The sequence below is a fragment of the Melospiza melodia genome, chromosome 24 (assembly GCF_035770615.1).
Source record: "Melospiza melodia melodia isolate bMelMel2 chromosome 24, bMelMel2.pri, whole genome shotgun sequence".
In the NCBI taxonomy this organism is placed as follows: domain Eukaryota; kingdom Metazoa; phylum Chordata; class Aves; order Passeriformes; family Passerellidae; genus Melospiza; species Melospiza melodia.
Window position 1 is genome coordinate 2950018 of NC_086217.1, and position 27551 is coordinate 2977568.

General features: G+C 50.6%; 2 protein-coding genes across 2 annotated transcripts; both read left to right on the plus strand.

The window, feature by feature from the left end:
- Positions 1-2774: 2774 nt before the first annotated feature.
- Positions 2775-22101, plus strand: CDR2L (cerebellar degeneration related protein 2 like). The gene is made up of 5 exons (XM_063175727.1): positions 2775-3075; positions 15401-15513; positions 16876-17024; positions 17924-18088; positions 19584-22101. Exons 1-5 carry the CDS (start codon positions 2997-2999, stop codon positions 20467-20469), a joined length of 1392 nt encoding a protein of 463 aa, XP_063031797.1. The 5' UTR covers positions 2775-2996; the 3' UTR covers positions 20470-22101.
- Positions 22102-25310: 3209 nt separating this feature from the next.
- Positions 25311-27457, plus strand: MRPL58 (mitochondrial ribosomal protein L58). The gene is made up of 6 exons (XM_063175505.1): positions 25311-25492; positions 25810-25846; positions 25977-26036; positions 26577-26659; positions 26759-26928; positions 27216-27457. The coding sequence occupies exons 1-6, from the start codon at positions 25328-25330 to the stop codon at positions 27298-27300; spliced, it is 600 nt and encodes a 199-aa protein (XP_063031575.1). The 5' UTR covers positions 25311-25327; the 3' UTR covers positions 27301-27457.
- Positions 27458-27551: the final 94 nt, after the last annotated feature.

Here is a 27551-nt window from a genome sequence, read left to right on the forward strand (position 1 = left end):
ACCTCCGCCTGTCATCCGTCCGCCGCTTCACCCTTTCGTTCTCGCCCTCCCTGTCGCAGCCCCTTCCCTGCCACACTTCGCTCCCCACGGCCGTGGTCCCCACAGGCCCTGCCTCATCTCCGCTCACGACAGAGCACGGCTTTTCTCATTTCTCCTTCCTCGCTGTCCCCTCCTGCCTGCGCTCCCTCCGCCTTCTCTGCCCTGCGCTTTCCTTTACAGCCCTACTCTTCTGCTCCATCCTTTGCCTTATCCCTGCATCGAGCTCCTCTGCTCTCATGTCACCGCTTTTCCCCTTTTCTTGCCCCTTTTCCCGCAGCCTTTGTGCCCTGAAGCTCCTTTGCCAGGCTCGGGCACAAGCCCAGTGACAGCTCTGCAGAGGCATCCCCGGCCACTCTCCGAGCCTGGTGCCAAGCTTTGCTTTGGTCCAGAGGTGCAGGACAAAAGCCAGCTCCAGTCTGTCCCTAGCCCTGGGCTGAAAGGAGCCAGGTACAAGCACGCTTGTAACACAGACCCTGTTCGAGCACCTCACGAGGAGCTCAGTGCATGTGGTGGCCCATTAACCCTAATGAAATTCCACCCACACACGAGGAGAGGATGTTTTATAACCCTGGGTGCTGGGAATTCAGGATTTGGCACTCACCGAACACCTCAAAGCAGCTGTTTGAGGGCATTCAGTGTTGCCTTTGAAGCCATCGTCGAGGTTTTCTGCTCTGAGCAGCTCTGTGAACTGCAAGCAGGTCTTTTTGGTGTCCCTAAGTCACATTTCACATGCTCTACTCTACAAACCTTTCTTCAGAAAAAAAAGTGAGGTAATTCCAATCGTTCTGCAAAGAAAGCAGTGTGCTGACTCTCCAGCTGGGGCAGACTGTGGGAATTCTCTTTTTTTGGCATATAACCTGGACAGGAGTGATGTTTGATTTGACTGAGTGACATATCAGATCTGAGACATTCTGGTAAAACCTACAGGAAAAAATATTTTCACAAAATCATGTAATCTGGCTTTTGCTGCCAAACAGCCTGGGGCTTTGCATCCAAGTACTCAATATGGCTACAATATACAGATAAATTATAAGAATTTATCATAAGATATCTTATAAGAATTCTGTTATGAACAGAATACTTTTCAAAAGCAATTATTTCTCACAAATAATAGAAGAACTCTAGTCCAACTGCCTGACCACTTCAGGTGTGACCAGAAGTTTAAGTATCTCATTAAGGGCATTGTCCACATGACTCTTCAATAGGCATGAGAAAGTTCAGATTTTCCCATTTCTGTATTAAAATTGCTTAGAAAAAAATCTAAGACCTAGAGATGGCTTTCTCCAAGATACACCACAAGTGCTTGATTATGTTTGCTGAGTTATAAATGCCAGGTTAAAGAGACTCCTTCATTCTGATCTGTGATTGTATTAAAGGAGGTGACTTTCCAAGCAGCCACTGAATTTTCAGGATATGTATTTGTGATGCAGAGGTCTATGAGGAGAAAAGAAGAGAGGAATAGTCTATAATTCCTCTCTGATTCCCATCTGTATCCCCCTCCTCTGCTGCTGTACACAAGAGCTGAGTCCTAGCCCTTGCTTTAATCATCCAGGGGCACCCAGCTGCCTGTCACTGCTGGATTGGATGGAGTTTTTTGACACAAATCCCATCTTTTCTGGATGCACAGTCTGCTGCTCTTGCGTAGACACTTTATATTGCCTTTTCTGTAGGCACCAGTGCAAGGCAATGCCATCAAATTTAAATCTGTGGAGCTCCATCATGCAGAAGGAAACAAGAAAACCCAAACTAACAAAAAAACCCCAAACCAAACCAAACCAAAACAAACAAACAAACAAAAAAAAACACCAAAAAACACGAACCAAAAAAACCATTATCCAAACACACTGTTACTGTTGCAGAAGTTGATTTGAATCTATCAGAGATTCTAGGGCTGACAAGCACAAATAAATTCCCTTATGCCAAACTCCAGCTAGGAGAATGACCATCATCTCTAACCCTTATTCCATTAAGGTGGAAAGCAAGCACCAAAATCCAATATATTTTCTGAATTTACTTATATGTAACAGACACATTTTCTCCTGAGAACTCTATAAATCCCGATTTCCCTGAATATTGAGTTCATTCCATCCTTCACAAAGATAAGAAAAATGAAAGAGGAACCTGCATCAGAGGCACTGATTTCCCATCAGAGTGCAAAATAACACAGGGATATATATATAACACACCACACTGAGGAAAAGCTGTGGGGCTGTTTGTATGGGGTATCCCCTTTTGCAGCCCCAGCTAAGGGAGGGTGGATGATCTTGTAGAGCAACCCACACAAACCCAGCAAGGCAGAGAAGGCGCTGAGAGGTCCCGTAAGTGCCCCAAGTCTCCGCGAAGCCCATGGCGAGGCCGGGACACGGCATTCCAATGGCAAGCCGGGATGGGCAGAGCAGGGGCACGGCGGGAGCCGCAGCCGGCACCCCGCGCTCCGCTCCCGCAGCCCCGCACCCGCGCTCGGCTGGGCGGAGAGCAGCAGCAGGAGGAGGCGGAGAAGAAGGAGGCGAAGGAGGCCGGTCTCGCCTCGCCTCCCCCTTCCCTCTCGCCGGTTTTCTTTGCAGCATTTCCATGCTAGAGGTCCCCACCGAGCTGCGGAGCGAGGATCTGCCTGGCTGCGCCGGGCCCTCTTCCTTCCTTTGTGCATCCCCCAGCCCTGTGCAAGCCGTGCCCCCCCGCCCCGGCCGCACGTCCCCGCTGCATCCCCTCCTCCGGAGCCCCCCCCGGCCCGGCAGGCAGGAGGAAGCCGCCCCCCCGGGCACGCAGAGCCGGGGCAGGGGCCGGGCACCGGCTGCCACGTCGTGCCACCTCCTCCTTCCCGGCCCGGCCGGGGCACCGAGGCCGCATCCCCGCCCGCATCCCCGCCCGCATCCCCGCATCCATCCCGCTCCGCGGGCCGGAGGCGCCGGGCCCCCCTTCGGCGGATGCTGCGCGTCTCCCCGGGCCGCTGGTGCTAAATGCTGAGCGCCGACAGGATGGAGGAGTTTCAGAGCGAGGAAGAGGAGCCCTGGTACGACCAGCAGGACCTGGAGCAGGGTAAGGATGGGGGCACGCCGCAAGATGCCAGGGATGGTGGGCCAGGGGATGCGCGGGCAAGAAAACGGGCGAAGCCCGGGGAGGAGAGGGTGGGATCCCTTCTCTCTGGACTGCTATTTGGTTGGCACAGCCAGCGCCTCATCCTGCAGCGGCAAATCTCGGCTCTGCTGCTCCAAACCGCTGTCCTGGCCGAGGAAAGTTTAATGGATGGAGGCAGGGAGCCCAGAGCTGTCCTAAGCACTAGGGCAGTAAATGATTTGTTGTGTTACATCTTCAAGGTAGTTGGTTCCCCAAAAAACTTGCTGCAGGCAGAATCAAACAGGGATAGTTATGACACTGCTTTTATTTCAGAGTAGTCCAAGGTAGAGTTATCAGGCAAATTAGTTAGAAATTAATATAAAGGAAATAATGTATTGCTAAGGATGCTGAAAGTCTGTCTCAAAAGCTTTGCTGTCCCAGCCCAAATCCAAAGGGATCTTCAGCTTCTTAGTCACCTAATTACTTCTGGAGATTTTTCCAACCAGCCATAATATCAGGAGAAATATGGGAGGAGAAGAAAAAAAATCAAGGCCAAGTTTTGAACGGCAAAAGAAGCCTTGTTAGAAGATAAACGTTCACTTCTGTAGTTTGCTTTGAAGTAACTGTACCTAGTTCAATTGAATGTTTATTCTAAGACTGGACAGTTGGTGCCTGTGAGTATTTGGGGCTTTTTTTTTTGTTTTATTTTTCTTATCTTAATATTTTGAGTCAACACGCAGTAAGTAAATAACTGGAAGAAGTCCCATTTCAGGCCAGTGGCCCAGGAATGAACGGGACTGATTTGGCAATGCATAGCAAAAAATTATTCCTACCTGAACACAGTTCCCCTCTGGCACTCTGGCACATTGTGCTATAGGTACAGTTTTATATTTGCTTTTCCCAGCTGACTGTCAGCAGGGATGTGCAGTCCAGCTGCAGTGCCTCCAGTACATGATGTCATGATTTGAAGTTTATACAACTTCAGCTGCAGGACAGGGGCCCAGCAAGGAATGATAACCAGCCCCCCAGGGGTTGTCACAGCTGGGCTTTAATCCCAATTTCTCAATTCACAGGAAGTAGTGGGATACTGGGCCCTGTTCTTTGAAACACAACACTCCAACAAAGCCAAGAGCACAGAGATGAAGCTATCAGCTGGATAAACAGTGCAGCCTTTGAATGCTCAGAAATTCACATTTCTGGGTGACGTCTTCCCATGGCTCACAAGGGGCCTGGGCACTGGTCCAGGGGTGGGATGTAGGCTGAGGAACAGCAGAACTAGGGATGAATACAGGGAGTGTTGAACAAAGTAGGACCAATTGATTTTTAGCCTAACGTTGTCCTGGTGTCAGGTTCATGAGTCAGCACTGGCACTGTACAACTGGCTCACAACAATAAGAGCACCTTCCCACTGCAGGCCAGGTTCCCAGCTCTGTCCCAGCAGCCTAAAAACAGAATGACTGTCTCCAGATGATGGATTGAGGCTGGGTACAGGCTCCACTTTTGAGCACGTACAGAACTGGAGGAAAACACACACCCAAAACAAAGCCCAGCTGTGGGTTTGCAGCCTCCTGCATATGAATAGGGGCTGCACAGGCTTCCACAAACTCAAGGAGAGATGCGGGAAGGCTGTAACTGGAATCAGCCAAATGGAAAGGTCCTACGGGGTAATTACAACCGCTATTAATTTGCACAATGCACAAAGCATCACAAAGGACAGTGCTGGACTTTGTCCACACACACTGTGCCTGTGCATGACACCCAGAGGTCTTTGGTGGCGGCACAGCCGCGGAGCCTTGGTTTGGAATGGGGGGTGGGTGTGCAGCACGAGACTCCAGCGTGGCACGATCAGGGGCATTGCTAAGAGGATTGGCATGCCAAGAGCCCGGGGTCGCACACAAACCCACGCCTGGCAGCAGCACCAGGGGGGCAGAGGACAAAAGCAGAGGCTTAAAGACCTTTCCTTAGGAGCAAGGGGTGGGGGAAACAAGAAACAATCCAAGCTAGGAGAGCAGAGAAGGTTCTTCCGTGAACCGGTTGGTTGCTGGGCCTTTATCATCATTTCACAGCATCATCAAATATTTATTACATTTACATCCAAAACTGTTTGCTAAGCAACAGATGGCTTAACTGGGAGCTCTGTGATGATTATGTTAATTAACCATTTTAGCACCAGAGTGGAAATCATGCCTCCAGCTCCACACCAAGCACCTGTTACTTTCTTTGTCATCCTCCACGAGCTTCACCTTGCCAAAGTAACTATTTTTTTTTTCAAAATAATAAATCCCAATCACTCTTTCTTTGCCCTGAAGTGTCCACAGCAACAGGGTGCATCTACCACATGATTTAGAAGCAGCAAGATCTGGTCCCCAGCCTCAGGGCCTTTCCAACCTTGTTCAGATTAAGCCAGTGCCTTTCAGATGCCTTTACCTGTTCCCTGCACACTGTAACACTCTGTGGCTCAAGGCATTGTACCAAGATGCCTTAGCACACAGAAGCAGAGACTCAAGTCCCAGCCAGGACCCTCAGCAATGACATGGTAACAGCAGTGGTGTCCTGTGAGGTTTCCTTTGCAATGATGTTCCCTCTGGGAAGGCTTTCTGATTTGAGAAAAGTGGTAAAAACGGAGCTGCAATTCCCTCTTACCATGACTTAGCTTATTGCTTTGTAAGCATGAAGAGATATCAGTGCTGCTTTGGTCCAGCCACCTTCCGTGGGCCAGGGAGTCTGTGCCTCTAAGTGTTAAAACCAGGATAAAATTCTGGTGAACCTTTTCCCAGCCATTGTGAACTGATGATGTGGCCATAATTGCATCACATCCTGTGCACAGGGCCTACGTGCAGCCAGACCCCAAGAGAATGAATGAGCTAAAATTAGAGAGTCTGAGCTGCAGATAAGTGGGGGCACCTTTCCTGTTCATCAGGAGCATTTGTGTTTGGGAGGGCTGTGTGCCAACTCAATTGCATCTGGATCCCAACAGAGCCAGCAGCTCTGCCAGCCACTTCCAGCCTTCATCTCAGCGCAGCATCTCACAAGATGGATCCTCCTTGCAGTCATGCCTCTGCCTTCCCTCATCTCCCCAGCTCCCTATCCCCCTGCCAGCAGTCAGGTCTCAGAGCAGAGTGCATCCAAGAGGAGGCCTCTCAAAGCCACCCTTCTGACCCCTGACCATGGCCTAAGGCACATGGGGGTTTCTTGGGTGTCCTGCATGGGGACAGGAGTTGGACCTGATAATCCTGATGGGTCCCTTCCAACTCAGCATATGCTAGGATTCTATAAGTGTGGGATAATTCCTTCCATGTCAATAAACAGCCTCTCACTGCTCTGAGATAGGCAGCAGGACCAGCACATCACCTCACTGCCACTGCAAGACCAATTGTCCTCCAGGGCAGCCACAGAAACCTCTGGGCCAAACCATCTGCAATGCAGGCTTAGGACATGACAGCTGTAACCTCTAAAGGTCTCCAGATTTAAGGATCTTTTTTAATTCCTCCTCCTCTTGCCAAGCATCTGATTGATTGAGTACTAAGAAGGAAAATGACACAAGGTGCTGAGCTTGCACCACTCCCGACTCATCCGTGTAAAGACACAGGGTCACCAGTGCTCTAGTGCCCAGCTCCTGGCATTGGGGTAAGCCCAGGGGATGCATGCTGGCACCCATACCTGCACCACCCAGGCTGTCCAGAGCACTGCAATCCATTATCAGCTTGCCCAAAGCATTCACTGCACAGGGGAGCTGGTGAAACTCATATTCCACCCCTCAGGAGGCAGTTATCCCAGCAGTCCAGGGACAAGGCACACACCCTGCCTGTCCTCCCTCCCTCCCTCCCCATAGGCAAGCCAGAAGGACAGAGCTTTGCCTGCAGTAGCTGAGCCACTTATTTATTTAGCAGTACAGTACAGCAGGTAGCTTATGGAAGTGGAAAGTTTTCAGTGACTAATTGCTGAGCTGCTTAGGAATGACAAGAGGGACTAGAAAAGTCACAGGAGACAAGGAAATAAGATGACAGGTTAGTCTAAAGAAGTGATGAGAGACTCCAAATATGGGGGGGAAAAAGAATATATATAGATGTATTTTCCTAGAGCGAAAATTCCCCTGTTACTTGAAGGCAGCAAGCAAAAATGGCACAAGAAAGCCAAAAAGGGGCACAAGAAAGCCCCACACAGCAGCTTTCAGTGAGAGACCAGAAGGTCCTCTCCACATCTGCTGAGCCTAGGCACGTAGTTCCAGCTGTGGGAGGGAGCAGAATTAGAGGAACTGCTGGAAAGGGAAAGGGGAAACAAACAAAAAAAAAAAAAAAAAACAAAAAACACCACCAAAACAAAACAAAACCCTGAAAAACCCCACAAAAACAAAACAACAACCAAAAAACCCAAACAAACGAACAAAACACCAGAGTTTTCCATATTTCCCATCCTGAAACAATCAGCTAACAGTGGCAATTCTCCTTGGCAAGGCCATGCACAGAGGATTTATGGTCTGAACCCTGAAGGACGTTTTCTCCCAGCAGCTCTGAGCCTGAGGGACTGGCAGCCAAGGCACTGGCCACGAACACCCTGCACATGGAGCCTGTCCCCCCAGCCCAGCATTTTCCAATCCTCTCTCTTTGCTCCTGTACCTGCCAGTGCTGGCTGGTGACAGGGCACTGACTCAGTGTGACAGGCAGGAGCCACTCAGAGCAGTGACAGCACCAGGGTCCCACCCTGCTCCTGCTAAAGGCAGTGCCAGCACTCAGGATAACGCACTGCCCGCTCACTCCCGCACTCACACTCTGTCTCCTCTCCCAAAAGGCTTTCCCAGAGCAGCACAGTGCTGAATTCCCACCTCATCTCACTCCAACAGATCTGTGTGCTCGCATTAAACACACCTTCAGGGTTTCCAAAGCTTCTACTTAATCTGTCCAAAAAGACTATGTCATATGTGGGCCAAGAATTTAGGAAAATATTTCCAATACAAAATACCCCAAAGGAAGGAGACCAGATGTTACACAACTGCTGCTTTTTGCACAGCTGGGAATTTCAAAGGGATTTTATGTTAGTTTGTTTTTTGTTTTTTTCCATGTGTATTTAACAGTTATAAACCATCTCTCCAAAAAGTGACAGTTCTAATGGTTAAAACAGACCATTCCTCTGCAGCTTTCTGGGAAGTCACTGTAGTCTGTGCAGCTGCTCTGGCCCTGCTCAGTTAATCTGCCTCCTCTGAAGGATTCAGACCTCCACGTGTGTAATATCCAGGTCCATGCTTCTTGGCCTCTTCCAAATATGCAGCTGCAGCACCAGCAGTTGGAGCAAGGATGTGATTGTGCCATCTTCCAAGATTTCTTGGGCCACAAGGAAGTATTGAGTCCTGGGAAGGCACCTGAACTGGGAGGTGGTGGCCAAGCATTGGTGTCTGCAGGAGGAGGCAGAGCAAGGAGCAGCACAGCACACCCCACAAGCATCAGTCTTTGAAGCAGAACTGTGTCAGGGACACTGGTTTTGGTGTTGGGCTCCCAAAAGAAGTATTGCTCTGCATCCTGCTCAGGACTAGTGGTGGGCATAACATCATTTTGAGAGTACATCAAGTATTTCATCACTCCCTTTCCCTGCAAGCTCAGACTGGAAGGTTACAGCCCTGTGCTCTTGCAGTGCAGCTGCACAAACAGCACTGATCACTCATCTGAGGTCAGGATCTCTTCCCACACGGGCAGCATCTCCAGCCTGTGCCAATAGCCAGGCACAAGACAGCTGGGCTGTGAGCTGAGCACCTGGAGGAACAGGGCTTCCCAAACTCCCCAGAAGCAGATGGGAAGGGAGCAGAAGTGGGGCAGCACCCTGCAAGAGGATACGCTTTCTTCTAAGTCGAGACAAAAGGCTGATGGAGAAGAGGTGGGCAGGTTTTTTGCGTTGCTGCAGAGGGTCAGGCTGTTTCTGCATTCAGCTGTAACACATGGAAGAAAGGTCTCTGTACCTAAATGCCTCTGGACATACGAGGTGGCAGACAGAAGTAACCAGCAGTGGCAGTGCTGGCAGGGGTCTTGGGGGCTGCTACAGCTGCAAAGTGACAGCTGTGCTAGAAGGGTTGCTCCCTGTGCCCTGAGTGTCCAAATCACTCAGAATCAGTGGCTCCACCTGCCTCCCCCTAGCAAGAGGGGAGCAAGGGCATCCGAGTTGGCTGGGAATGGCTCCGAGTAGAGGAATATATTCAGGAGCAGGGCAGGGCAGGAGAAGTGACACGGTTGTGGCAGCCCAGCGCTGTGGGCACCGTCCCCTGCCACGTGAGCACAGTGACCTGTCCTTCACAGGGCGCCTTTGCTCGGGGCTCTGCACGTGCACAGAGCACCCTGGTGCTCATCCTCCTTGTCCAGCCTGGGTCACTTACAACCTCCTGCCCCCAAACACACAGGGAAGAGGAGTTCTGCCACATGGCAGCCATCCACATGCCTGTGTCTTTAGCTTTAAAAGACTGGAAGCCTTTATTCACGGTTTTCTGCAGCCCAACATAATTAATTAGTTGGAGATTTGCTGCCCAGGGGAGGAGTGCATGCAGGCAAGCTCTGGCTCCCTTTCTCCCTCCTCTTTCTTCACTCCTTCTCTTCAATAGCCCCACTTGTATATATTTATTTAGGACATTCTGATCCAGGTGCACTATCAGAGCCTCGGAGCCACCAGTCACTAAGCTCATTCAAGCCATTTCAGCCTATAAGGCAAACACAGGCACTGAGGCTGTTTTAGATAAGAGAACAGCAGGAAAAGATGCAGATGGGCCCTCGGCCATGGTCTAATAACATCCTCTGTGTTCTCATGCTCTAACAACTTGGCAAAAGGCACAGCAGTTGCTGTGGGCACAGGGATGGGACTGCTCTGCCTGTGTTTGTAGAGGCACAGCTCATAAGCTGAGGTGACCATCCTGGGTCTCAAATATTAATATACAGGGGAGAATTCGGAGTGCAGGATGAGAAGAGGGAAGAAAGAAAAGGCATAAATTAAATCTAAAAAGTCTGGTGAGCATCTGAGAAGAATAAAGGAGAGCTGATAGAGGAAATATTGAATAGAACTGAAAAATATAGAAGGCAAGGAAGGGAGCAGCAGGGGCTAAGAGAGCTGGAGGACTTCTCTGCAGCACAGCACAGTATAGACAGTGTGTCCCTGAGCCCCTTGTCAGGGATTTCCACTCCTTGGTGATGCCACTTTTGCCCAGGGGGGCTCAAGATACCATGGAAGGAGCTGTTCTCAGTGCACTGGGCTTGCCTTGACCCTCTGCCACCACCTGAGCCCCCCTCCCCAGCCAGGGACACTTGCACAGCCAAAGGCAGCACAGGAGCACGAAACAGATTACACAAGAGAAAGAAAAGGAAAAACAAAACAAAACAAAAAAAAAATCCCAAGCAGGAAATCCAGCAAATCTCATTAGAGTAACAAAAATGCCAGTGTGATCAACATCAGCTCAGCCCAGCAAGAGCCACAGTTTGAAAGGAAAACTGTGCTGCTGGGGGCTCAGGCACCCTGTTTGCCCTCACCCGGCCCTAACAGAGACTTTTCCCCACCTGCTTCATTGGGGCTGTTTTACAAAGCAAGCCCTGCCCTTGTGGAACATCCCAATATACCAAAATAGCAGATCCTCCCCAAAAACAAACAAAACACCAAAAACACCTGATCAGCAATGTCTGAGTTACACCAGTGTAAAAGCAATGGAGAACCCACGTCTCAGCAGTAACACTGGTGACTCTCTGGAAGCTCTGGCTGGCCTTGGGAAACACCATCTTTGTACAATGGGCATGTTGGAAAGGCTTTTTCAGGTTGTGTTTGAGGTGCTGCCAGATGGCATTTGCTTCCCTGCACCCCAGCAAGTTCCATTGCAACGCCCTACACAGGCCAAGTACAGAGGTTGCTTCCCTCACCTGCCCTGGAGCAGCAGTCAGTGATACACAAAAGCTGATCCTCACTGTGATATACCCACACAGCACAATGCCCTGCAACTATGAAGGAAAATAAATGAGTAGCAAGTATACCCTATCCCAGGGTAAACAGCATAGCATCGTTCATTTAGACTTTGAAAGGAATAATTGCACCCACCCTTGACTTTAAGTACCCATGTGTAATGGAGCAGACAGCAAATGCCATTAAATTAAACGTCAACAGCATTAAACATCAGTTCTTAACTCTCAATGTACCCCATCCATCAACTCACAAGCACCCTGAGCTTCCTCCAGAGACCTCCCCACCCTCCTCCCTGCTCTTCAGCAGATGCATTCAGCGTGTGCAGCACAGGACAGGAGCAGCCCTTTCCACAGCCCCACATTTAGGGAGGGGCCACAAGTCATTCCTTTAGACATGCTCTGCTGAAAAGGACCTGCAAATCCATAAACCCTTGCTCATCTGCACCACACAGCAAAGGACTTCTGTGTCCCCTGCAAGCTGCTGGCTTTGACAGGGACAGGGCTGGTTTATTAAAGGTGAGGAGCCAAGTGCAGCATCCCCAGTGTGTTCTCTCACAGCCTAAACATGAGAATCCCTCACTGCAAGAGAAATGACAGGGGAGAGTCCAAAGCAGCTGCACCAGATGGTGGCTTCCTCCAGAAAGCTGCATTTATGAGGAGAATCTGAACAGCTACTGGATCATCACTGAGCCAAGAGCAGCCAAAACCTGCTCAGCACCAGGCTTATGCCCTCCCAAAGTCACAACCAGGAGATGCTGGAGGGAACAAACCCCTCCTGAGGGCTGTGGCTGAGTGCTCTGCTCAAACAGATGCAGACCAGCCCTGGGAAGGCAGAAACAGCTCCAAATCCTCTTTGAGCCTCGTTGCAAGGCTGGGGAAGCATCCAGCTCTGCCACAGCCCCATGCAGGGAACATGCCTGTGCCAGGGAACATGCCTGTGCCAGCACTGCCACAGGATGCTGCCATGAGGGAATAGCCTGCAAGTTTGTCCCTCAGCCTCCTTCCATCAAAGGTGACAGCTTTTGGATCAGGATGGGGTTTTTTCAAGTTCCCTCAGTGGCACAGAGGTAGCAGAATTATTGCTGGGCTGCTACTGCTGATCTCTGCAGCTCCAGGACGGTGCCTCCTTGATGTTCTGCCCAGCCCTGCTCCTCTGCTTGGATTCAGCTCCTGCTCCCTTCCCACCACATGGTCTCTCTTCCCATCCCCACCCTCCTTGCTCAGAGGCCTTTCCCATGGAAGCTTTCAGAGAAATGCAGCCTCCATCCCTCCCTCCCTTCCCTGCTCCACAGGCACAGCCCTTTGTTTGGGGACACGGCATGTCTCCTTGGCTGGTGTTAATTAGAAGGGTCACGTCAGTGCTTGCAGTGCAGGGAGCCAGAGGGCGCCAGGACAGTTTGCATCCACAGTTCTCTCCTGATAGGATTTGGAAGCATCAGGAGTCCATTTTTGAAGTTGAACATTGGCCATTTCACAGTGGTGCCTTCAGCACAGGCAGGATGTGGAGGGATTGGGCACATCGAGCAGACACACAGCACTCCATTTCTCCTCCTGCATCCAGAGGTGAGGGGGAAGGGAGTCATCAGCATATCTGCTAAATTAGGGCAAGTCCTTCAGCACTGGCTGGCTGATCTGACAGTGGAGAAGCAAAGAAATACAAAAAATTGGGGGAAAACCATAGTACTATGTAGAAAGGATTCTTGAATTCCTAAACAGTTCTTTTTCTCCCTCAAACAACTTGGTGAAATTTCACATTCAGCCTCGGGTTTCCAAGGTCTCTGTGGAGAGGAGCTGTGTGCTCCCTCAGCCCATGCAGAGCCACAATTAGTACAAAGATCAAGAGGGATCTTGTCTAAAGACGACATTAAAGCACTTCCACAGCATCCCCCCCTCCCCTCAGCCCCATAAGCTGGGGGGACCAACAGGTGGGGAAGAGGACTCAGGCACAAGGGGGTGGATGAGACAGGATTACCAAGGATGCTTTGGCTGGCAGGCAGAGAGTGAGGGAGTGTGTGTGACAATGGCTGAGGCAGTTAAAAGACACTAAAAGGACCAATTCCCCCAAGTCCTTCAAGCCTGGAGTCTCCCAGGCCCTTATGCTCAAAATGGAAATGAAGACTCAATTTCCTCAGAGCCAAGCCCCATTCTTTCCTCTTTCCCACTCATCCCCAAACGCTGCCCATTTCCCCCATTAAATTATTGCTGACAGAGCCCTTTAAATTACAATGCAGGATCTTGCACTGCCTAATCCACTTAACTCAACCCCAGCTGATTAAATTGGATGCCATATGGTGGGAGAGCACTGGTGTAATCCACAGGGACGGGGACACACTTGACTCATTACCTGGAGCACAGCACGGAGCCCTCTCATCCACACCTCCACATTGGGGCCCTGCTTGCTGCCAGGGATGTGATTCCCAAGGTGCCACTCTCCAGGAACAACACTGGCTCTGGCAAGGTGGTGCTGACATTAAACACAGCCCCAAGCAGCTTAAAGGCACAAATTATCCTTCATCTCTGCTGGCATCTGGCTGTTCCCCCAGCCCCAGCTGGTGTAGCAAACACTCAGCTCTCCCTAGGGCACTTTATAAACTAGGGAAATTTGGTGCTTGGAAAAAAACAGATAGGTGGAGGAGGTCTGTCCATGGGGAAACGTGCCAATAACTTGATTGCAGGGAGAGCTGCGACTGCAGCCCTCAGACTGGGTCACTGTGCAATGAAGAGGATTATAATTAAAAAGGTCACAGCCCTTTTAATAATAACACCCTGCAATGCAGGGCACAGCTGGAGAGCACATTCCCATGGAAAGGGGAGATTCGAGGAGATACTGAGCAGCTGTTGGGAGCACCACATCTGGGGAGCCAGCAGAAAAAAACACGGGCAACACACAAACTGGTAACAAATCAGCACATCTCAGAGCACAGCAGCATCCCTCAGGAAAGCCCCACCCCAGGCACTAACAGCACTGTAGCTCACCCCTGGCAAGCACTCATGTCCAAGGTCAGCATGAGCCTCATTTTGTGATGTGTGAGAGGTCAGGGCTTTCCCAGGCTCAGAACACATCCCAGGAGTCCTGGTTCCCCTTCTTCCTGTCTTAGTGACCAAACATCCCTCTTTCCCAATCAACTGCAAGGCCAAATGAACCACTGAAGAAAATGATAGCTACTCTCAGCCCTGGCAAAGCCTTTTCAGAACACACCATTAAATGCAGACTAGAGGGGAGAATTACAACAAGCTGAGAAAATGCCAGGGCAGGAGACCCAGGTCCCCTCATACCCTGCAGGATTGTCACTCTTCAACTACCTACAGATGCATGATAACCACACCAAAGAAAGAAAGAGCAATAGTGCACACCGGGACCTGTTTCCTTACCTTTTGCAAGGATTAAGGTCAGATTTTCACTCTGCCATCCTAAGAGCTGTTACCTCTAGAAGCACCAAGAAAAATGAACCCTCCCTGCTCGCAGTCAGGTTTTAAGAAGACAACCAATTCCTGTGAAAGCAAAGGGCTGTTCTCAGAGCCATCTGTGCTGTCCCAGCCTCACAAACAGCATCACCTGTGTGCTCAAACTTTGGCCAACACAGGATTCACATGGCCTGGAGGCTTTTTCTTTTCCCATCAGCAAAGCCAGCATTTTCAACTGACCACACTGTCAACATCTACTTTTCCCTGCATTTCTCCTGATGTCCAGCTTTTTCAGTAGCTTCCTGAGGGCATTTAGAGGTGGCAGAGAGTGAACACAAAGTAGTTTGTCCTTTCCCTGGAGCTGCCCCAAGGAAAGAGCCTTGGATTCAGCTGCTGCAGCGCTGCCAGGGCAGCACATCTGGGAGGTGCCTCCAGCCCCCTCGGGCCACGCAGGGTTTTATTACTCCTGTCAGTCTGTTAGAGGCTGATGGATGGAGGCTGACAGGGAAGGCAAGGCACTCCCTTCGTTAGAGATAATAATGTAATTTATAGAGCATCCCCAAGGCCCTGCAGGGCTTTACCAACCCTTTGCTCCATTCTGACAGGGGCTGAGCCCTCCCCAGTGATAGGGGATGGAGGTGCTGAGCACCTGCCACAGCCCAGATCCTGGGCTGATCCTGGTTCCAGTGTGCAGGGAATGCAGGAGGGTTTTGCAGCCAGCAAAGCACTACATTGTCATTGCATGGAGGAGCTGCAGAGTCCTGAGCTTGGCCTCCCCTTGCTCCTGCAGCCCAGCAAGACAAGAGGCCAGATCCTGTATGTTCTGTGAGCATACAGCCAGGTCAAAACGTGCCAGTACAACCAGTGTCATGAAAAACGTGCTGCTGTGCTTGGTGTGGGGTCACTTTTTGGGGTGGGGGGAGATCCCACCACACCCAGCCACGGGGCTGTGGGAACTGCAGCAGCTTTGTCCCTCTGCTTTTCAGACTTACACTTGGCTGCAGAGCTGGGGAAGACGCTGCTGGAGCGAAACAAAGAGCTGGAGGACTCCCTGCAGCAGATGTATGCCACCAACGAGGAGCAAGTGCAGGAGATTGAGGTAGGGACACAGTCGGGACAGGGCTGGGGACAGGGGCTGCTTGGCCAGCGCTGCCACCTAAGGGCAAAGGTGGGAAAGGGGCACTTCCACCAGTGCCAGCAGCTCAGATGCCAGCAGAAAGGCAGGGATGTGCTGTGGGGTGTGGAAGTTGAAGTATCCTCTGTAAGTGCCTGAAGCAGGATGGAGTAAATTCTGAGTTTTAAAGTCTGTTGATGGATTAAAGCTCATCCCAGCCCTGGAGAGGGTCTTGTTCCCCTATTAACTTGCATTTTTCCTTTTCTCACATCCTCACTCCCTGCCCAGATGTGCACACCAGATTTTGGCACCAGGCTACATCTGGGTCACGTTTGGCCTTCCCCTGCACATCCGTCAGCCTCCACACTCCCTTCTCTCTGCTCTGCTGCAGCTTTCCTTTGATTCCAGAGATTCAGAATCGTTTTTGTTCCCAGCTGGCCCCTTGGCACCCCCATAACACAGCCCCCTTTGTTAGAGGCATAAAATAGCTCTTTCTCCAAGAGCTGCAATCCAAACCCCCATTTCAAGCATCCTGTGGGGTCAGAGCAGTATTTCTAAGAGCTCACAGAACTGATCTTAGAGGCTTAAACCTGCTGTGCCTGGGAGGGTTTTCATCCACTGGAAACCTTCTAGGAATCTGTGAGTTAAAAAAGACTGGACACCCCCTGATTTAAAAGGACACAGGGCAGAGGAGGTCTGCCAGTTCACAAGAGCAGCACATGATGCTGCAGGGATCAGACAGCTGATGTTTGAGGGAACTAGTGGATGGATTTAGTCATTCCCCCTCCAGCAGCCTGTCAGAAACACATCCACCAGAGGATCTGGAATCTGGCCCCAGCTGAGAGTGAGCACCTGAGTAGATGCCCCTCTCCTAGTCTTCCAAGGATAAGATTTTGCAGTAGCAGACTTACAGAAAAGGGTGTGCAAATCCACAGAAACCACAGGTCTCCTCATATTTCACAGACTCAGAGTTTTAGCCTGAATTCCCAAGGAAACACAGCTTCTGCAATCGATCTGTCAGGAGATCCAGTAACCAACCGGCCAATTTCAGTCAACTTTCAGTCCCAGGGATATCAACTTTCTTTGGTACTGGGAATAAAAAAGCAGCTGAATAGAGAGAGATAGAGGTTAGTGCCCTTCACAGAGGGCAAGGGAAGTTCAATCGTATTTTAGACACAAAAATATTTGCAGTGGTTGGAGGGATGAATATTTCATCTGTGGAAGAGGCTTCAACCAGACAGAGCCACAAAACACATTATCAGAGGAAGCAAAGGCTGTAAGAATTTCTGCTTGTGAAAAACCCTGGGTTTTGGATGTGGAGTGCTCACGCTTCACTTTTCCCTGCAGTACCTGACCAAGCAGCTGGAGATGCTGCGGCAGATGAACGAACAGCACGCCAAAGTCTACGAGCAGCTGGACCTGACAGCGCGGGACCTGGAGCTGGCAAACCAGAAGCTGGTGCTGGAAAGCAAGACTTCCCAACAGAAGATCCAGTGGTATGGCCTCCCCTGGATCTTCAAGATCCCAGAACCTTCAGCTCACCTTTCCCCTGCCCCAAAGTGCAGCCTCTCATTGCTATCTGAGCCATTCTCTTTTGTAGCAGCCCATCTTTGCAGATGTTTAGAACACAAGCGTGTTGCAGTAGTGCTGGTTAGGAGGGGTCATCCACAGCACAGACATCCCTAGGATAAGGGCTGGATAAAAGAGTGTCTGAGGCTACCTGGAGAGAGGCACAGCAGGCTCTGCTCAGATGATTTTCCTTGAAGAAAAGGCACATAATCCTATCAGGGAGATCCCCAGCACACAGCTCTGAGGAAACACCAGGCACAGATCCAGCAACTCATGAAACCCTGGCTAGTCCATGCTGAAACACCAGTTTATCAATAATATTTCTTTCCTAAAACAAGCCCATGATCAAGGTCATCCCTAGAAACAGCAGCCTAAGCCATGTTCTTGTAATGCAGCATCATTTGCAAACAACTGTGTGGAGAAGGAATTTCTGAGCAGAGTGTTTTGCAAACTATCTGCAGACAGAATGAAACAAAATCTCTGCCCAGTCTCTGTGTTTCTCTACAAGATAAACAAAAGGAATAGATGCTTGTTTTAAGTGCAGAGATGTTTCAGGAGAGTGCTTATGTCTCAGAGATGACTCTTTCAGCCAACTCATTTGAGGACAGGACTCCATTCAATCCCCCTATCACTTTTTTTATAACTAACCCCATTCAAGAGTGACCACACAGAGAAAGACCAAAAACAAAAATAAGTGCTGTCATGATCCCAGGGCACTGGAAACTGGAAGCACCTTCCCTAGACTGGATTTCTCTATAGGAAAAAAACACCTTTTAGGAACTTGTAGCATCTGATTTCTCACCTGTGCTCCCTCCTCTCTCTGCAGCTTGACAGAAACAATCGAGGGGCTGCAGAACCAGGTGGAGGAGCTGCAGAAGCAGGTGGAGGAAATGCGGAGCTTGGAGCAGCTCCGCATCCGGAGGGAGAAGAGGGAGCGGCGCCGAACCATCCACACCTTCCCCTGCCTTAAGGAGCTGTGCTCCAGCCCCAGGTACGGAGCCTTGGCTGTGGCAACCCCTCCACACTGCTCCCCACAAACAGGGGAGGTGCTGGGTGAGCAGAAAGCGCTCAGACACAGAGGTTGGGCACCAGAGCCTGAAATGCACGGCTGGAGCTGAAGGGGGGATGTTCCTCTCACCAACCCACCTGCCTAAGGAGGTGTGGGCAAGGCGGAGCCTTCATGATCTCAGCACAGGGATACTTCCCTTCCCAAACCAGCACAGCCCATTTTCCCTTTCCAGCTGCCTTTCCAGCACAGCACCAGCACCTCTGGCTCACTGAAACCAGTTGAGATGGTGCATTTTGTGCTGCATGACTCCAGCACTCCCTAGGAACACCAGTCACACATGCAGACACACCATGTGCTACCAAGTGTTGTACAAACACCTTCAGCACTACTGCAGCCTTAATCCTCCTCAAAACCCAGGACTGTGTTAATTCACTGACCTCACGAGGACATTTCTTGCTCAGCTTTGTCCACAAAAGAGGGTTCTTTAAATAGATAAGCAATCAATAAACTTTGTTACTGAAAGCATCCTCTGCCAGAGGATGTGAACCAAAGACATTTTCATTGCAGCAGCAATGAGGATGTTAATCAGGCCATAACGTGACCCCCAGCAAAATCCACTTAATGTCTCTGTGGTTCTTTTCCCCCCAGTCCCCCAATCCCACTCTCCCTGCTACCACAGGACCTTGGGCCCCCTTGCATCTCCACAGTTGGCTCTGAAGGTCAGGCTGCCCTTCAGTGCCCTGAAATCTGTTCAATACCCCCCACCACAGCCATGCATCCCAGGGGAAGCCATGGAGCTCGCATTTTCCAGTCTGTTCTAAACAAACAGGATGTCATGGGTGCTTCACTGAGGAGGAAAACCCAAATTCCTGAAGGGAAGGGGGAAGTGTTTGTTATCACTTCCGAGGCAATGAAGAAGGGGCACCTCTATCAAAAATCTCTGTTTGCCTTGCCATGTAAATCTTCCCTCACTCCCTCCAGAGCACCTCCCAGACACAGGGCTGCACAGCAGCAGCACATGTGTTTCAGAGTTTTGGCTGGGTGGGTCTGGGGTTGTTGCTGTACACAGTGGGTAGTTGATGAACTCAGTGGTGCAGAGAGCAGCTGAGGGACTCCAGCAGGAAAAAGCCAAAGCCACCCACTTTCAGCTCAGACTGGTAGCACCTGAACATTCATTCTTGCTTCACTGCAATGCTAGTGGCTTGTCTGTTAACCAGATTGTCTTTTACATTTTAGGTTCTCATTTCCCTCCTGTCTTTTATTGCTGCTGTCCAATAAAACTGCAAGTTCTGTGGGACAGATTTGTCTTTGTGTCCACACCTTGTCATCTCCTGGCACATGGAGAAGGCACATCTCACTCCATGAGCTCATGTCCTTTTGGACATCAGCAGAACTACTTACATAACAATAAAACACAAATCCCTCATGGGTCAAACTGCTTGGTCTGACTCTCTCAAGCATCTTTCTCCTCTTTCAGGTATGAGGATGCGTTCCAGGTCCACAGCTCTTCCACAGAATTCAACCAGAAGCCACTGGAGAGGGAGAACGAGCGTCTCCAAGCCATGGTGGACTCGCTGAGATCCCAGGTGAACCAGGAGAAGCAGCGGAAGGAGAGGGTGGAGCGCGAGTACACCTCGGTTATCCAGGAGTACTCGGACCTGGAGCAGCGGGTGTGCGAGATGGAGAACTGCAAACTGCGCATCAAGGAGCTGGAGGCAGAGCTCCTGGAGCTGCAGCAGATGAAGCAAGTCAAGAAGTACCTGCTCAGCAGAGAGGACAACCTGTCCGAAGCCCTCCTTGAGCCGCTGAACAACGCCCCAGAAGCGGATTACATCGACCTGTCCGAGGAGGAGGGAGGGAAAAGCCACGGGACGTCCATGACCCCTTCCCCAAACCACCCGGTGCGCAAGAGCTGCAGCGACACGGCGCTGAACGCCATCGTGACCAAGGACGCCGTCAGCCGGCACGAGGGCAACTACACCCTGCACGCCAACAACGTGCGCAAGCGCGGCATGTCCATCCTGCGCGAGGTGGACGAGCAGTACCACGCCCTGCTGGAGAAGTACGAGGAGCTGCTCAGCAAGTGCCGGCAGCACAAGGACAGCGTGCGCCACACGGGGGTCCAGACCTCCCGGCCCATCTCCCGCGACAGCTCCTTCAGGGACTTCCGAGGAGAGGGGCACGAGCTGGAAGAGCGGAAAACCATGGAAAAGACCATCAGCAAACACGTGGAGGCCGTGGACAAGCGGCTGGAGCAGAGCCAGCCTGAGTACAAGGCTCTTTTTAAGGAGATCTTCTCCCGCATCCAGAAAACAAAAGCAGACATCAACGCCACAAAGGTGAAAAACAAGAGCAGCAAATGAGTCCTGGCTCTCCGCAGCTCCACGTGCGATTGCAACGGCCACGTCTTCTGTTGAGCCCCAGGAAACGCCGTGTGGCCCCTCTGCTTTGAAGGTTCAAGAGGTCTGCAAGCGAGAGAATGTCACAGGGACCCAACTCACTTTTTTAAGCTTAGGCTCTGGACAACCCATTGGGACAATTGTACATTGTAGTTAGAGGATTTCAGAAACCACATGACGGATCTCTGCATGAGTTACTGCTGCTGCCACCAGACATCACAACAGCAATGTAAACCCCACCATGAAAGAAAAGAAACCAGTCTCCCCCTCCACCCTTTTTCAGCTTGTCCTACAGCCCAATTATCTGCAAGCAAAAGCCTGGATGTCCTCCAGCATGCTGCCACAGCTGGAGTACAGCGCCTCAAAGTAAAACAAAAAGCCATCAGAACTTTAGGGGCTGCCCCAGCACAGCAGCCCAATCCTCCAGTTAGGTTTTATGGCTGAGAACCTATGCTTGAACCTGAGAGACTTCTATCTCTGCCTTCCCCAAAGGGCAGCATGGTCTTGCTATTAAAGCCATTCTCTAATCAGTCAGGTTTTTCAGCTCTTTACAATGCAAGCTCATTGCAACTGGAAAAACTTGAAGAGAAACATAAGACTGATTGTTCCATCTCCATCAGCATCTCTCAGTGTTTCAGTCCACACTCTCCAGACCTTGCAGGCATATGGGATTTACTCGCTCTAAGTCTGCCCTGGTATTTCAGCCCAGGTGAAGCACCATGCCTGGTAGGAACTCAGAGCCCAGGGCTTTCCCACAGCGAGACAAGAAGTGCTATTACAATATCAGAGACACACTTTCATCCCACGGTCTGGGTACCAGCTCTCTGTGCTGTGCTCTTCAAGAGGTCATCGTCCCATTGTAGCAAATTCCTCAAAAATAGCTTGCATGGGCTCAAAACTGACTCCCAGGGACTCACACACAAGCCAGGGGATGCAGCACCTCCCAGGTCAGGAGTCTGGCCCTGGCAGTAGCATGGATCACACATCTCCCCTCACTCCTGCTCCAAACATCTCCCCAGCCACAAGGACAGATTTCAGCTTCCTGCTGAAAATAATCTTTCTTGGCTGAGACACTGTTGTCTCTCATGTTCCAGATCCCTTTCCAGCACTGAAACCTCCTCACTTTGGCTTCCACAGACATGCAAACACGCAGCCAAATGGCCACTGCAGTCTCAGGAATCACCAATTTCCAGCTTCCATGAATTAGATGATGACCTTGTACAGGCAGACACTTTTAGGCAGAGAAGCAGCATCTCATTCCAGCTTAGGCAACACCCTGAGCATTGAGCCACAAAACCCAGCAGTTCAGTGTAAGCAACCTACTCTGTACCCGCCTGGAGCAACCATCAGCTACATCTGGATTCTCTTTTCACCAGCTTACATCCCAAAATCTTGGGTCAACAGCTGGAATCTTTGCAACATTGAGAGAAAGAAATGTGAATGTGGCTTTGGAAGGGGCAGACTGTTCAACTGGAATAATCCCCTACATCCAGGGGACTGTTCAAATGGAATAATCCCCTACATCCAGGGCTTTGATGCTACAAGGAGCAACCTTTCTTTCACTCCCCATGGAATTAATACAGAACCCCCCCCCCCCCCAAAAACCACCCTGTTTTGTTAAGCTGAGTACCACAGAGGTAAGTTGGCAGGAGTGTGATGAACAAACCACCCCTGCTCCAGAGGTCTCCTCCTCAAAACCACCAACTGCTCTTCTCTTCCACACTCTGCATTTCCAGGTGCCCCACAGCCCCAGATGCATCAGGAGCTGCACGCACAGCTGTGGCTACCAGCTCTGTAACAGTATGGAGAACCTTCATGCCTTATTTATTTATAATGGAAAGCAGTTGTCTAATAAAATAAAATAAATAAAAATGAACAACAACAGCAAGAGAAGCGTTGTTGGTGTCCTGGGAGCGTTCAGCACCCCTTGACTCGGCACTTGCAGCAGTGTTGGTTTAAGGCAGGCAGTGCTTGCCCTGCAGCCAGCTGATGCTGCAAAGGTGTGGGAAGGGAATCACCCTCACTTTCTGTTTAAAACAATCCCATGTGGATCAGCATCACAGTTAAGTGCACAACACATTAAATATATTTATAAATGCTCTATTCTCCTCTCAAACACAGAGAAACACTGATTTTTCTCACAGCTCTTACAGCTCTTTTTACTTTTAAGAACAGCACAAGAGCTAATTCTTTGATTTTCAAGTACAATTTAGGTCGAGAAAGTGCTTCAGGCGCCCTTGCAGAAAGGAAAGAGAATATGCTGAATTATTCTGCTGCATTATTTATATAACACACATTTTTGTGCACTTGGGCTGCCAACACTGCCACGCGATCAAACCTCTCTTTTGTCAGCTCGGAAGTCTCTGTAAAACCACACAATTTCTAAGCTTCCAATTCAAATCCTGTTTTTCTTTTGACCTTTTTTTGCAAACCACAAATCCAAAAATGACTGATGTAAGTAACATGATATTAGTACTTGGCTTGACAAAGGCACAGCTGCCATGTATCAGCAGCATGTTCAGCAAAGTGCTGAGGACAATTTTCTTCTGCCTCCAAAAATGTTAGTGGCCATATATTCATGTCCTGATTGACTGTGTGAGTCAGAATCACTTGATTCCTGCCTTAAGTGGTGCTTTCCGTGATCAGAGGAGGAGAAAATAAGCATCTTCTGGCCTTTTGTGCCACCTTTGATCTAAACTTTTCCAATTGCTTTTTGGAACACCAAGGAAAGCTACACAACTCCACTGAGAGGGAACAAGAGAGTGCTGAGCAACCACTCTGCCAGAGAAGTGGTGTAGCAGAGAGCAGCAGCTGCTTAACAGCACACCCCCATGGTTCGTGACAGAAAGGAAAATTGCTGCATGCAATTAAAATGGATGAGGAAGAGTATGATGTCACAGGAAATAGTCCTTAATTTCAGAATTTGGCAAAATCAGTGACATTACTCAGCTCACAGCATTAAGATAATAACGGCACAGCTTGTCAACTGTGTGGTTGCATGCTGAATTTGAAAGCTGGCATTTAGACACGTGCAGTTCCATCAGATCTGGCCTGGCTTCTCACTGGAATAACACTTCAGAAGGGTTATAACCTGCTGTTATAAACAGGGAGGGGCCACTTGAAGCACAAATTCAAGGATTTTCAGAGCTCGAGCTCCCCACAGGAAGGATTCAGCATCTTCCCTTTCCTACAGCAACTGAGACCTTCTGGAAGGCCCCTCAAAGCCCGGAGGGACTTTGCTCACACATTAACAGCCTGCCCCCTCACTCACACAGGGAGTGACTGCGTCCTTGGACTCCTCAGCCCTCCCCTCAGGTTTCTGGGATGGCTCCTGACACCTTTTGCTCTCCAGTGACCACCAAGGGGCTGAGGTGGCTTCCTCAGCCAGGACCAGGGACAAAGCAGTTCATTTCTCCAGCAGGAATGCCAAAGGTTTGGCTCTCTTGGCTCACACCAAAGTCAGACCTTGCCATCCCAAGCCCTGCCTGACAGGGAGAGCAGTTTCCAACCACCCAAGCAGAGATCACCCAGCTTTTTACCAAGGCTCTGTGGCCAGAGTGGGAATGAAGTGTTCATTCCCAACACAGTGTGGGAATGAAGCAAAACCAGACAAATGTCCTTTTAGATTGGCCTGGCTTCACCTGTGTGACCTTCCAGCTCCTTTCCCAGCCCCTCTGAGGCACTGTCCTTGGAGGGTGTTCCTGCACAACCACCACCAAACATGTTTGACAACAGCTGGTAAATGAGTCATCCTGCCTTGAGTATTGTACCCATCCCTCTGGCTACAAATCACAAATATTTACCTGTTCCCTGTTAGAAATTAAGGTCACCAGATGGCACAGTTTGCCTCTGACAGCTCTGGGTTTTTTCCTTCAAGCACTTTGTTTCCAGCTGAGTTTGGACAAGGGCAGTGGAGCAGAACTCCGGGATTCTGAAGCTCAATTAAAGCGAAGTGAGGAGCCCTCTGTGGCCCTGAGCTGCTCAGCTGCAGCCAGGGCAGAGAACCATCCATGTCCAGGACTTGCTCCCTCCAGAGGACTGAGTTCCCTGACTTTAAACGCATTATCTGGATGGAACTCGGCTCAGATCAGTCACACAGTCTGCATCGGCTTCTGAACACCCATTTTGCCTTCATCCACAGTTTTAAATACGAGATTGTCAGCTCCTGTCAAAACACCAGAGCAAATGACAGCCCATCCCTGCCTATGCATTTTCCTGCTGCCAGGAATAGCAATCCCTGCCCCTCTGGAACGCAAACCCTTCTTGCCAAGCCAGCCTGGCAGCTCCAACAAGAGCAAAAGCTGAAGGATTTCCACAACTGCTTCACTCCCCTGCATCCTACATCCACCGCTGCTATGTCAGCATTCAAAGAAATAATTGTGTATATATACATGTGTGTGTTTGCATGTAACTCTTTAGCGCTCTTGAGAGGATAAAAATGTGAAAACTGAAGCACTCCAGGTGCAAAAATGACACAAACCATTAAAAAGCAGGATGTATTTTCATTTTCAGCGCTGGCCACCGCGCAGGTCTGGGGCGCACAGACCCCACAGGCACCCCTGACCTCCCTCACGGCCCCGCGGTGCCCCCAGGACACCCCACATCCCCCTCTCCTGGCACCCCCCATTAGTGCTGCAGACCCCTCCCCGCCCCACAGACCCCCAGCACGGACACCACACGCTCAAGCTCCATCCCACAGCCCCAAAAGAGCCCCTTTATCCCCCTAAATCGCGCCCTCGCTCCCTCCGCCCCGCCCCGGAACGCAGCGCGCGGCCGCCGTTTCCGCGGGGACGCCGGGCGGGAGAGCACCGCGGCGGCCAACATGGCGGCGCACACGCTGCGGGGCCTGTGTCGGCCGCGGGCGGGGCTGGCGCTGCTGTGTGCCCGGTTCTCGCAGCGGCCCGCCGCCGGCACCGAGTACCGGAGCTCCCACAGCCTGGACAAGCTGTACCCTCCGCAGCAGGACGGAACCGCCGCCCGCACGACGGTCAGAGGGGCGGGGGGAAAGAGGAAGAGGGCGAGGGACGGCGTTTGGGCGGGGTTTAGTTTTGATTGACAGGTGTCGGCGTGGTTTATTTCATCGGGTGGGCGGGGTCTTAGGAAGGAGCGGTGCCAGTTTGGTGGGCGTGGTTACATTGGGGGCGGGGCTTTATGGCTGCCTTGGCCGTGGTGGAAGCGTGGGGGGGCGGAGTGGGCGGGGCCGCCGTGGTGTCCCCGGGGCCCGGTCAGCCGAGGGGCCGCAGGGGCCCCGGGATGCCCCCAGACCCCCGGGCCTCCCGACACCGCCCCCGTTGTCTCTTCCAGGAGGAGCCGCAGCCGCCCGCCCTCGACGTCCCCATGGGTGAGGCCCCCCCGCCCTGCACACCCGTGCCGGGAGCCGGGCACCCCCCCGGGCACCGAGTCCGTGCTCCGAGCTCGGCCCCGTCCCGGCTCGGCCCCGTCCCGGCTCAGCCCCTGCCCCTCTCTTGCAGCTCGCCTGACCGTGTCCTACAGCCGGAGCAGCGGCCCCGGCGGGCAGAACGTTAATAAAGGTGAGGAACAGCTTCTCTCTTAGAAAAATCACCATTTTCGGTTGTTTTTCTGTACCATGTGGCAAAATATTGAACACAGCTTCTGAGTCTTCAGAGTGCTGGAGACCAGAGATAACGCATTGGATGCTCCTAGGAACACTTACAGGGATCATTCCTGCTACAGATGCCACAAGGGACACCATCCCTATCCATAGATCAAATATAACAGAGCCAACTGGATTCTGAAAGTTCACTCAGCAATAAATTCTCAGCTTAATTCAAATAAACGTAAAATACTGCCTGTTCTGCCATTAAAAATTAGGTAGGCAGCGGCTGGCAATAAATTCTGTGGTGTCTAGAAAGGCAAATGCCACGACAGGTACAAGTTTGTCTTGTAGAGTGATGTGTAAAAACACAGCAAGAAAAGAATTGTGACCTTTCAGGAAAGTCATCATGGAATCATCCCATGTTGAAAGCCAGCAGAGATCAGGCTGAATTACCTCATAGATCTGAGGAAGGCAGGCTGTGACATGGAAACAAAGACCCTGTTTTTCCTCCCAGTGAATTCCAAGGCAGAGGTTCGGTTCCACCTGGCATCGGCCGACTGGATTCCCGAAGCTGTGAGACAAAAAATGGCTCTGATGGTACCAACCCTCCCCTTCCATGGTTTCACTGTCTCAGTGTCAGAACGTGGCAGTTCCAGCGAGGTTTCAGTGCTCACGTTGTGTTTTCCCATCCCTCAGCACAGGAATAAGATAAACCGGGCTGGTGAGCTGATTGTGACCTCGGAGGAGAGTCGCTACCAGATGAGGAATCTGGCGATTTGTCTGGAGAAAATCCGGGCCATGGTCACGGAGGCCATCGAGAAACCCAGGGTGGTGTCTAAGGAGACAGCACAGAAACTCATAGAGAGGTATCTTCATTAAAATGCTCTTTATTTGGGTTCGGGCTATCACGTTGCACAATTTAGTTTGTAGGATTTTTAAACCATTTTAAAGGTCATACTCCTTTAAATCTCCTTTTTTAAGGAGTATCACTGATCCATTAGATTTTAACTGCTTAGATTTTAACAGTCCCAGAACAGGGACTGTTTTTTTTTTTTTTTTCTATCTGAGGATGTTTGTTGGCTCATCAGATCTCAAAAGTTGAATATTTAAATGCTTTCTTTGTACACTGAGGGATCTTTTGGTTTTGTTTTAGGGTGGAAAAAATGAACCGTGAACGGCTACGACAGAAAAAAATACACTCAACTATAAAACAGAGCAGGAAGGCAGATTTCGACTGAGAACAGCAGAGATAGAGATCCAAGCCCTTGGCATTCCATCTTCCTAAAGAAGTGATGTTGGCAGCTGTTAATGATGCTGAACTCATGAGCTGGATTGAATAAAAATGGCCTGAAAGTGTAAATAAACATATTTAACATCTTCTTTTGTAGCCAGTGATACACTGTGATGGCTTGTGAATAATTTTTCAGAATAACTATTGTTCACATTTGAGAGGACCTAAAACTTCTGATTTTTGTCAGCCACTCCTGTT